Genomic DNA, 12,752 nt, shown 5'->3' with positions numbered 1-12,752 from the left:
AGTCGAATGTAGCATTCAGAATAGAAATAGCCAAGAAACTGATGTACTTTTGTATACCGCCCAGGCTTAACAGATGCCCAACCTGTGACCTCAGCTGTGCATCAAGGATTGGCCTCTTTAGTTACACAAGAAGTTGCAAAGGGAAAAGATCGTCTCTCGAGATGTCAAATGCAACAGACATTTTCTACTAATAATTCCTTTACAGCTTTATCTTAAATAGTCAGAAAAAAAGTTAAGGCAAGTCTTGTGAGTGTTACTTTGAAGACGAGAAACGTGACAGAGATTGCTGCGACGATCTCAGCGGGATGTACCGAATCGAAAGAAAAGAGACAAATGAAGAATCTAGAAAAGTCTGTGTATGTGCCTGAAGCGTTTGTTTTCCTAGATACCTGATAGATACCTGCTACGAGTACCTCAATGATGTAAGTAAGAACTCTAATTTAGAATTAGTTTTTACTATTTTAGTGATATTCATTCATAATAAAATTGATTTATATTGGTATTCATAGATAGCAACATTAATTTATAGTGGAATTTATTTATAATGATATTTATTTATAGTGGAATTTATTTATAATGATATTTATTTATAGTGGAATTTATTTATAATGATATTTATTTATAGTGGAATTTATTTATAATGATATTTATTTATAGTGGAATTTATTTATAATGATATTTATTTATAGTGGTATTCATTTATAATGATATTTATTTATAGTGGTATTCATTTATAATGATATTTATTTATAGTGGTATTCATTTAAAGTGAGTTTTTTGCTAAAAACTCGAGTTTTTTTGTTTTTTTTTTAAGTTTCGATTCTTAAGAAATGAAAAAAACAAAACATCTCTAGCCTCGTTCTGAAGACGAGACCTAGGTAATAATCTATTGAGACCCATGAAACATAGACAAGTGACTAAAGCACAACTTACTTGTGAAAATCTTGGACAGCAGAGTTAGAGGTAGACAGATGATGGCGATAAGTATATCCGCTATGGCCATGTTGACCAAGAAAAAGTTGGTGGCCGTGTGGAGGCTTTTATCCTTGGCCACGACAGTAACCACGCTGATGTTGCCCACCAGGGCCAGCACGAAGACGATGCTGTACATGATGCTGAGCACGACAATCGTCTGCAAAGACAGAATCGTCGACGTTTGATGTCTTTTGGTGACGTTTCCGAGGTCAGTCGAGCCGGACTCGTTGTACGACCATGTCGTCACAGCACCGTCATTACCTTGATCAGAGTATTCCGAGCCGAAGCTGGCGTTGAGAAAGTAATTTCGCTCTGAAGCTTCAAGGACTGGACTCACCGTAGCATTCAGCCCGGAGGAAAGTCTGTTTACCAGTATCTCCATGACAAATGCTTTTAATCCATGCCTGTAATTGTGACTATTTATCTTGAAGACTTCCTGAAGCAAAATATAACAAATAATAAGGAAACATCAGAAATGTTGATCTTAGTGTATCGTATAATTTAAAAACATATTTTATATATGCATGCATAACTAAATAACTATCTAAAGTGGCCATGGACACTTCATTTCCCATAAATTCTAAATTCGATATATATCTCGACACTAGCAGCTGGGAAAAAGTGGCCCTGGATAGATCCACATGGAGAGAGAGCATAAAGCAAGGGTCCCGGATTTCAGATGCCATTAACAATAGTAGTAGTAAGAAGGGTGAAAAAGGCAACGGCGCCTTATGATTACATATGCCCAACCTGTGATCGCAGCTGTGTATTAAAGATTGGCCTCTTTAGTCACACAAGAAAATGCAAAGGGAAAAGATTATCTCTGGTAACGTAAAATGCTGCATTGTTTACAAACAGTCAAAGCTGTTGGTGACAACTTAGCACTATTTCTCTCTCTTAGGAGCGCTAAAATATGTTAATATGTACTTGGAATATCTAAGCACTTTTCATATTCACTAAAATAAAATGAACAGAAGGGTCAACCGAATCGCTATGTCTTTTTCTCGCCTACACTTTTAATGAACACGGGCATGTGTGCTACATTTTAAAATGTAAAGATGAATGTATTTATTTATTTGATTATTCGAGCTACATTTTTGTATTGCTTTAGTTTAGCTCTACGACAGTCACAATAGCTACTGGACACCACGACGACGTGCTGACCACTGTAAAAAAAAAAACGCGAAATAAACCTTCCTTCAGGTAACAGTTCCAGGAAAAAGAAGAAAAGGCAGACAAAGAAAGCGAAGGGAAAACAACATCAAAGAGATGGCGGTCTCTGTAAGAGATTGTACTCAAGGCTAAATGGATGACGGTCTCTGTAAGAGATTGTACTCAAGGCTAAAGGGATGACGGTCTCTGTAAGAGATTGTACTCAAGGCTAAAGGGATGGCGGTCTCTGTAAGAGATTGTACTCAAGGCTAAAGGGATGACGGTCTCTGTAAGAGATTGTACTCAAGGCTAAAGGGATGACGGTCTCTGTAAGAGATTATACTCAAGGCTAAAGGGATGGCGGGATTGTCTCTATAAGAGATTGTACTCAAGGCTAAAGGGATGACGGTCTCTGTAAGAGATTGTACTCAAGGCTAAAGGGATGGCGGTCTCTGTAAGAGATTGTACTCAAGGCTAAATGGATGACGGTCTCTGTAAGAGATTGTACTCAAGGCTAAAGAGATGACGGTCTCTGTAAGAGATTGTACTCAAGGCTAAAGGGATGGCGGTCTCTGTAAGAGATTGTACTCAAGGCTAAAGGGATGGCGGTCTCTGTAAGAGATTGTACTCAAGGCTAAAGAGATGGCGGTCTCTGTAAGAGATTGTACTCAAGGCTAAAGAGATGACGGTCTCTGTAAGAGATTGTACTCAAGGCTAAAGGGATGGCGGTCTCTGTAAGAGATTGTACTCAAGACTAAAGGCATGGCGGTCTCTGTAAGAGATTGTACTCAAGGCTAAAGGGATGGCGGGATTGTCTCTGTAAGAGATTGTACTCAAGGCTAAAGGCATGGCGGTCTCTGTAAGAGATTGTACTCAAGGCTAAAGGGATGGCGGTCTCTGTAAGAGATTGTACTCAAGGCTAAAGAGATGGCGGTCTCTGTAAGAGATTGTACTCAAGGCTAAAGAGATGACGGTCTCTGTAAGAGATTGTACTCAAGGCTAAAGGGATGGCGGTCTCTGTAAGAGATTGTACTCAAGGCTAAAGGGATGGCGGTCTCTGTAAGAGATTGTACTCAAGGCTAAAGAGATGGCGGTCTCTGTAAGAGATTGTACTCAAGGCTAAAGGGATGGCGGTCTCTGTAAGAGATTGTACTCAAGGCTAAAGAGATGGCGGTCTCTGTAAGAGATTGTACTCAAGGCTAAAGAGATGGCGGTCTCTGTAAGAGATTGTACTCAAGGCTAAAGAGATGACGGTCTCTGTAAGAGATTGTACTCAAGACTAAAGGCATGGCGGTCTCTGTAAGAGATTGTACTCAAGGCTAAAGGGATGGCGGGATTGTCTCTGTAAGAGATTGTACTCAAGGCTAAAGGCATGGCGGTCTCTGTAAGAGATTGTACTCAAGGCTAAAGGGATGGCGGTCTCTGTAAGAGATTGTACTCAAGGCTAAAGAGATGGCGGTCTCTGTAAGAGATTGTACTCAAGGCTAAAGGGATGGCGGGATTGTCTCTGTAAGAGATTGTACTCAAGGCTAAAGGGATGGCGGGATTGTCTCTGTAAGAGATTGTACTCAAGGCTAAAGGGATGGCGGGATTGTCTCTGTAAGAGATTGTACTCAAGGCTTAAGGGATGGCGGGATTGTCTCTGTAAGAAATTGTACTCAAGGCTAAAGGGATGGCGGTCTCTGTAAGAGATTGTACTCAAGGCTAAAGGGATGGCGGTCTCTGTAAGAGATTGTACTCAAGGCTTAAGGGATGGCGGGATTGTCTCTGTAAGAGATTGTACTCAAGGCTAAAGGGATGGCGGTCTCTGTAAGAGATTGTACTCAAGGCTAAAGGGATGGCGGTCTCTGTAAGAGATTGTACTCAAGGCTAAAGGGATGGCGGGATTGTCTCTGTAAGAGATCGTACTCAAGGCTAAAGGGATGGCGGGATTGTCTCTGTAAGAGATTGTACTCAAGGCTAAAGAGATGGCGGGCCTGTCTCTGTAAGAGATTGTACTCAAGGCTAAAGGGATGGCGGTCTCTGTAAGAGATTGTACTCAAGGCTAAAGGGATGGCGGTCTCTGTAAGAGATTGTACTCAAGGCTTAAGGGATGGCGGGATTGTCTCTGTAAGAGATTGTACTCAAGGCTAAAGGGATGGCGGTCTCTGTAAGAGATTGTACTCAAGGCTTAAGGGATGGCGGGATTGTCTCTGTAAGAGATTGTACTCAAGGCTAAAGGGATGGCGGTCTCTGTAAGAGATTGTACTCAAGGCTTAAGGGATGGCGGTCTCTGTAAGAGATTGTACTCAAGGCAAAAGACAGAGAGGAATAAAGAAAGACTGTGAAAATATCATGTGTGGTACCCCAATGATTCAACAGACGAAGGAATAGGTGAAAGTGAAGCTCTATTATTATCAATCTAGAGTCAAACGTCAATCTCCTGGCACTTCCACGGTAGAGATTCATTAAAGGCCTATTATCTGTGTAAGTCTTTAAAAGTGTTCTTGGATTTTTGGACTAATATGTTAGTTAGGAAAACAAAACTTCGATGTGGTCTTGTCTCCTTAACCATGTCCACTGAGGAATTTTCTGGTGATGATAGCCCTAAGATGAGTCTCGAAGATTTCAACATGCTCAGTTGTCACCATCGATCGATATAACAATGGTCAATGTTATTTGTTATCATATTTGCTTAATGAGAGATAGGTATTTACATTGGGTTTATTTTCTATTATGTTCTTGTACTGTTATGCGACAGTGGTTTTGCGAAGTCAGTGATAATTGCGTATTTTTCTTGTTTGTCAAGGCTAAAGGGATGGCGGGATTGTCTCTGTAAGAGATTGTACTCAAGGCTAAAGGGATGACGGTCTCTGTAAGAGATTGTACTCAAGGCTAAAAGGATGACGGTCTCTGTAAGAGATTGTACTCAAGGCTAAACAGTACATCCGGTCTATTTTAACTTTCTGTCTAGTCGGTCAATAAATGTGTCTCGCTGTAGAATCGGTATCTGGTAGACTCGAGAACTTCACATCTACTAATGGGGCGTCTTTTTCTAAATCAAATCATGTGTCAATGCCAGATTCGGATGGATTAGTTTCGCGACTAGACCTGTTAGTATTTTACAACAAAGCAGGAAAAGAAATGGAAAGCTTGACTCAGACTATGATCTTATAGTTGCATTATTAAGACAAATAATGCGTTGTAGCGAGGCCAATCGTTATATAAGTCTGAATGCTGACCAGCTTATCAAGGAGAAAAATACTTCGCGTCGGGGGTTCTGCTTATAGTGCTCATCTAAGCCTCCAAGTTGACTAAGATAGGCGTCGTAGGCGTGCACGTACTTTTTTTTTAAGTATATGGGGGAGTCACTAGTCAAAGTTTTAGAATCACCGCTTCAAGTCCAAATAGAAAACACTTCTTAAAAATCTGAGAACTAGGCCGTATTAAGAATGCACCTTGACATTTGTGATACGCTGCACGTTTCTGGTCAGAATGTATTGCTTTTGGTTTAAGCTTTTACTATCGGAGGATAATCTGAGATGATAGAGAAACAGAGAATTAGCAGGACTGGGATTTGTTTGGCATCTGATGTCCCCCCTTTTTTTAGCAGAATACTTTTAAGCATGTCAGATATAGATTCTAGGCCTTTCTCTTTGCTTTTTTAGAATAGAGAGAAGAAATTTAAGAGAGAGAGAGAGAGAGAGAGACAGAGAAAGAAATTGATTTTTTTTACCAAAAAATTATCATTTTCATTTTCAATCTATAAAAACAAACAATACACCAAAACAACAGTTTAAACGAGCAAACACATAGGCACAATAGAGCAAACACATAGGCACAACAGAGCGATACGGATGTTGGTGATGAAGAAAGGGAGCATAAATTGTTAGTCTTGTAGAATGATGCAAGATAAGCGGCTCTGTTGTAATCTATGTTAAGAACGAGAGACGACACAAAGAAGCGAGAGTGTAAGGACGGGGTTTTATAGTGAGTTCGATTTGGTTGAAATATCAGTTCTACTTTTTTAGCTCAAGTTTCATTTGTCTATAGTGTAATTAAAAGTTGTCTTCAGTTTATTTACATTATTGCAAGTTATATAATTTAAAATATCATACGCCTACATCAGCTACGAGACAACGGCCATCATTAACAAAGAGTAGACACACAAAAACAACAAAATAAATACACACAAACACAGCAGAGTAAACACACAAACACAACAGAGTAAACACACAAACACAACAGAGTAAACACACAAACACAGCAGAGTAAACACACAAACACAACAGAGTAAACACACAAACACAGCAGAGTAAACACACAAACACAGCAGAGTAAACACACAAACACAGCAGAGTAAACACACAAACACAACAGAGTAAACACACAAACACAACAGAGTAAACACACAAACACAGCAGAGTAAACACACAAACACAACAGAGTAAACACACAAACACAACAGAGTAAACACACAAACACAGCAGAGTAAACACACAAACACAACAGAGTAAACACACAAACACAACAGAGTAAACACACAAACACAGCAGAGTAAACACACAAACACAACAGAGTAAACACACAAACACAACAGAGTAAACACACAAACACAACAGAGTAAACACACAAACACAACAGAGTAAACACACAAACACAACAGAGTAAACACACAAACACAACAGAGTAAACACACAAACACAACAGAGTAAACACACAAACACAACAGAGTAAACACACAAACACAACAGAGTAAACACACAAACACAACAGAGTAAACACACAAACACAACAGAGTAAACACACAAACACAGCAGAGTAAACACACAAACACAACAGAGTAAACACACAAACACAACAGAGTAAACACACAAACACAACAGAGTAAACACACAAACACAACAGAGTAAACACACAAACACAACAGAGTAAACACACAAACACAACAGAGTAAACACACAAACACAACAGAGTAAACACACAAACACAACAGAGTAAACACACAAACACAACAGAGTAAACACACAAACACAACAGAGTAAACACACAAACACAACAGAGTAAACACACAAGCCCAACAGAGTAAACACACAAGCCCAACAGAGTAAACACACAAACACAACAGAGTAAACACACAAACACAACAGAGTAAACACACAACAGAGTAAACACACAAGCACACAACAGAGTAAACACACAGGACGCAACAGAGTAAACACACAAACACAACAGAGTAAACACACAAACACAACAGAGTAAACACACAAACACAACAGAGTAAACACACAAACACAACAGAGTAAACACACAACAGAGTAAACACACAAACACAACAGAGTAAACACACAACAGAGTAAACACACAAACACAACAGAGTAAACACACAAACACAACGGAGTAAACACACAAACACAACAGAGTAAACACACAAACACAACAGAGTAAACACACAAACACAACAGAGTAAACACACAAACACAACAGAGTAAACACACAAACACAACAGAGTAAACACACAAACACAACAGAGTAAACACACAAACACAACAGAGTAAACACACAACAGAGTAAACACACAAACACACAACAGAGTAAACACATAAACACACAACAGAGTAAACACACAAACACACAGCAAAGTAAACACACAAACACACAACAGAGTAAACACACAAACACACAGCAGAGTAAACACACAAACACACAACAGAGTAAACACACAAACACAACAGAGTAAACACACAAACACACAACAGAGTAAACACAGCAGAGTAAACACATAAACACACAACAGAGTAAACACACAAACACACAGCAGAGTAAACACACAAACACAACAGAGTAAACACACAAACACAACAGAGTAAACACACAAACACAGCAGAGTAAACACACAAACACACAACAGAGTAAACACACAAACACACAGCAGAGTAAACACACAAACACACAACAGAGTAAACACACAAACACACAGCAGAGTAAACACACAAACACACATCAGAGTAAACACACAAACACAACAGAGTAAATACACAAACACAACAGAGTAAACACACAAACACAGCAGAGTAAACACATAAACACACAACAGAGTAAACACACAAACACACAGCAGAGTAAACACACAAACACACAACAGAGTAAACACACAAACACAACAGAGTAAACACACAAACACACAGCAGAGTAAACACACAAACACACAGCAGAGTAAACACACAAACACACAACAGAGTAAAAACACAAACACACAACAGAGTAAACACACAAACACAAAGAGTAAACACACAAACACAACAGAGTAAACACACAAACACACAACAGAGTAAACACACAAACACACAGCAGAGTAAACACACAAACACACAACAGAGTAAACACACAAACACACAGCAGAGTAAACACACAAACACACAACAGAGTAAACACACAAACACAACAGAATAAACACACAAGCACAACAGTATAAACTCCCCAATACAAATAAAACCTAAAAAAAGTAAACGCCTCTAATCTACGTTGGCAAGACCACAAAAAATCCACATATCTTTCAGTGATAAAGTTTAATGAAGTCTTACCTAATATTTAAAAGACAGTGGAAATAAAACATAACCCTGGTCTGTACAGTCTTCCAATACTATTGTCTATAAATAATTCAACTGGAAAAAAATGTTAACAAACAAAACATTGCTCTGTTGAAGGTCAAGGGTTACGTTGTAATAGCGCTGGGTCTTGTGAGGCTTCGTTGTGGCAGTGAAACAATGCTGTCACACTTGGTCAGATACTGGCGCTTAAAGAACAAAAGTCACGCAAACCAATTGACGTATTCTTCAGAGTGCGGGGGGGGGGGGCGACGCCTGAGTGTTAAAGTGCTTGGCTTCTTATCCTGGCCCTGGGTTCGAATCTCAGTGAAGAATTTCGGGATTTCGGGGCCTCCCTGAGTCCACCCAACTCTAATGGGTGCCTGACTTAGGCTGGGTAAAAAGGATGGCTGCCTGGTCGTGCGGTTTGCGCGCTGGACTGTCGTTCAAATTTATCGATGGTCCCGGGTTCAAACCCAGCCCGCTCCCATCCCCCGTCGTCCTGAGGAAGGTTTGGACTAGGAAGTAAGCTATCTTCAACTCTGAAGGAACATCCGAAACATGTCAAACATTTTACACAAACAACAAGACGGTTAGTTTTTATGCTTGCCACATGACACCCTGATCGTTAACTGTTGGGCCAAGAAACAGGTGACCTTTACATCATCTGCCCTATACATCGCAAGGTCTGAGGGGGAACTTTATGTTATTTTATATATTACTTAACATTGCGATTCTTGTGTGTAAGCCCCGATCAGGGCTTGAACTAGGGAATCCCCACTAGGAGCACCACTTAGTACTTAGATGCCAAGGTAACAATTATAGAACTATCCTTATTACCAAACAGAAAACTTTAATTTACTTGTGTTGGAAACTGTATTCCTCTCCCAGAGGTATCTCTATCGTCGCTCTAATGATGCAATTGTGTGTGAAGCGCAAAGTTAATGGCATTATTTGTTTCAGCACAAAGCTACCTTTAGAAAGTTTCATCAACATTTGGTTCTAAATTGTCACTAATATGCCAATCAGTAGAAGTCTATAGAGAGCATAAACTAGCCGCTAGAGTTATAGTCATTTGTAGTAAAAGTAAAGTTCACCTTGTCGTCTGCGACCTGCTTCCATTCGGACCTGGAAACATTGGCACGATGTAGAGAAAATCCCCTACACAATAAAAGAAGCTCCAAAAACCTCTTTCTGTTTCAATGTACGTAAACAACTCGACCACGCCCACACGAATGCACTTTTAGAGTCACCGTGACATTGCCACAGCCGCAGGCATGATTGGACATGTCTGGGAGCCAAGTAGTTGGTGACCACGTGACAACATCGTTACAACACTCGCGATAATAATCACGTGATGTGATTTAAACAAGATAATCCCCTTTAATAATCCAACGCCTCAGAACTTCTAGAGATTAAAGCTAATTATACCTTCTGTTTCCTTTAGGGCTAAACAGATTAGCATTTATAAAATGACAAAAATAATAAATAATATAAGATTTCAGCCAATATAATTGTATGAATAGAAAATGTCAATTTAAACACTGTTTTACTTTGCAGATATCGTATTATTGAACTAGAGACATCGAAGTACTGAAATGAGTTAAGAAACATCGTAGTATTGAACTAGAGACATCGAATTACTAAAATGAGTTAAGAAACATCGAAGTACTGAAATGAGCTAAAAAAACATCGAAGTACTGAAATGAGCTAAAAAAACATCGAAGTACTGAAATGAGCTAAGAAACATCGAAGTACTAAAATGAGCTAAGAAACATCGAAGTACTGAAATGAGCTAAGAAACATCGAAGTACTGAAATGAGCTAAGACCTCTTATGACTTCACTGAGTAGAGATGGACAATTCTTTCGCCTTCGTGTTTTAGATCACATTGAGATAGCATAATTAATATAATCATCAATGAATCTATGTACACACCCGCCATCTTGGAAACAAATGGCCGATACATAACAAACCGCCAAGAGCCCATCAACACAAAGCGAAACAAACGAGGCCGTAGAGGAGGAGTTCGAGTCAAAAGCAGGAAAAGAGGGCAATGTTAGATCACTAAATAACAAAATGTACGAACTTGATTGTTGCTGCAGACATTTCTACCGTGAAAGCTCGCTCATCTGTCTCACTGAAACATGGCTAAATGAAATTATTCCCGACGCATCAGTAGACTTGGATGCGTTTCTTTTGTACAGATCAGACAGGACAACGTATAGTGGCAAAACAAGAGGAGGAGGACTGGCCATTTAGCCAATAAACAGTATTGCTGTGTCAACAATATTTCAATCTAGACTAAAGTGTGTACGGCCGATATTGAACTACTATGTAACAATCTCAGGCTATACTACCTGCCGAGAGAGTTTACACAATTGTACGTCATACTTGTGCATATACCACCCACAGCCAACACAGAGAAAGCAACAAAACATATACTAGACATTGTATATGCATTCTTTACATAAAGTTCTGATGCTGTCCGACTAGTTACGTGAGATTTCAATCATCTTTCGTTAGCTCAACACTTGCCAACATATACTCAATATGGTTATTGTCCCACAAGGCACGATAAAACATTGGACATGTGTTATAGCAACATAAAAATGGCCTGCACATCTCAATCGTTATTTCCCCTCGGAGATTCGGACCACACAATGATTCCATCTGACACCCACGTACAAACCGGTTTTAAAAACAACAAAACCCGTAGTACAGTCCATCCAGTCATGGTCTGACGCCGCTGTTTTACAGCTACAAAGTTGTCTGGAGCAAACAGATTGGGACATATGTTTGTAAACAACTGCCCAGACAGAGAACTTACCACAACTGTTAATTCGTACATCCAGTTCTGTGAAAGCATGATTGTACCAAAGAAGAAAATTAAAACATTCAGTAATAATAGACCCTGGATGACCAACATTAAAAATTAACATTCTGTCGTCATCGAGAAGTACATAGAAGTACATAGAAGTGCTGGTTATGTGTATGTGTTTTTCGTATGTGAATTTCGTTCGTATGTGCATCTATATTGTTATTGTACAGAGGTTGTCAATTGTAGTCAAACCGAATTTCCATTTGATTGGATCAATAAAAGTTATCTTATCTTATCTTATTTTGAAATAAATCTACATCTTCTTATTGCTGTGAGTGGAGCTGGTCGGAGTGGAAGAGGCCTATTTTCAGTTTATATCGTTGAAATTGTTTTTTCTATAATGAAGGGATGAGTTACAAAAGAAAAATCCATTTTCCATTATATTGCCAGGGAGATCATAGTTAAACTTTTCTTTTTTTTTTTGGAAAGCGCCATAGGCGATTTCACAAAAGGTCTCACATAAAGAATTCTGAAAGAACTCTTTAAAAAAAAAAATCAAAATAATTATGGACAAGGTTACAAACACAGTTTGTGTGGACACACAAACTCAAAATCGGCCCCCGAAGTGGTCCACCCAGGCAGGTAAAAAGGCAGGTTTTAATATTTTCAGAAACAACATCAAAATGAAATTCTATCAAAGACAAATGACAGAGAAAAATGGAGAAGGAAGGTTGAAAGATCTTGTGTGGTGCCCCAGCAGACCAAAGGATAGGTGAAAGTGAAGCTAGATTATAACCTGGCCTAACTGATGTCTTATAATGAATATTTAATTGATCTAATTGTTTTGTAAATGGTCAATCTTTTATTCGAATCCTAAAGAAAAAAACATTTCCGTAAAATTTAAAAAAAAATTCCTTTAGTTAAGTATTCTATAGCCATAGTATGACACTACAGTTCATGCTATGATATGAAAAATACTTATTAATTGTTTGTCTTAAATTATACCCAACTTATAAGCATACTAAATAGAATTTTTCTCTTTAAAAAAAAATAATTTTTTTTGTTGTAAATAGAGTAGTAAGTATGACAGAACTTACAGAACTTACTTAACTTAGCAATACAAATGCATGCAAGTATTTTTTTTTTGACAAAAAATCTAAAATCATTTGCATAGATGTGTTAAACAAATATGTTACCTTCTTTTTTCACCTACTAAAAAGCCTCCCGTGTTTTTTACTA

At 38.7% G+C, this 12,752-nt stretch overlaps 1 protein-coding gene across 1 annotated transcript in view; it reads right to left on the bottom strand.

The window, feature by feature from the left end:
• LOC106067534 (neuropeptide SIFamide receptor-like) overlaps window positions 1-12,752 on the bottom strand; it is a 168,854-nt gene that overhangs the window by 123,483 nt on the left and 32,619 nt on the right. Inside the window, exon 2 of the mRNA XM_056021544.1 lies at window positions 934-1,411. Coding sequence (XP_055877519.1) covers window positions 934-1,357 — 424 coding nt within the window. The 5' untranslated portion in view covers window positions 1,358-1,411. The remainder of the gene's footprint in view (window positions 1-933; window positions 1,412-12,752) is intronic.

This window comes from Biomphalaria glabrata, chromosome 2 (genome assembly GCF_947242115.1).
Source record: "Biomphalaria glabrata chromosome 2, xgBioGlab47.1, whole genome shotgun sequence".
Lineage (NCBI taxonomy): Eukaryota > Metazoa > Mollusca > Gastropoda > Planorbidae > Biomphalaria > Biomphalaria glabrata.
This window is presented reverse-complemented; position numbering and strand designations above follow the sequence as displayed.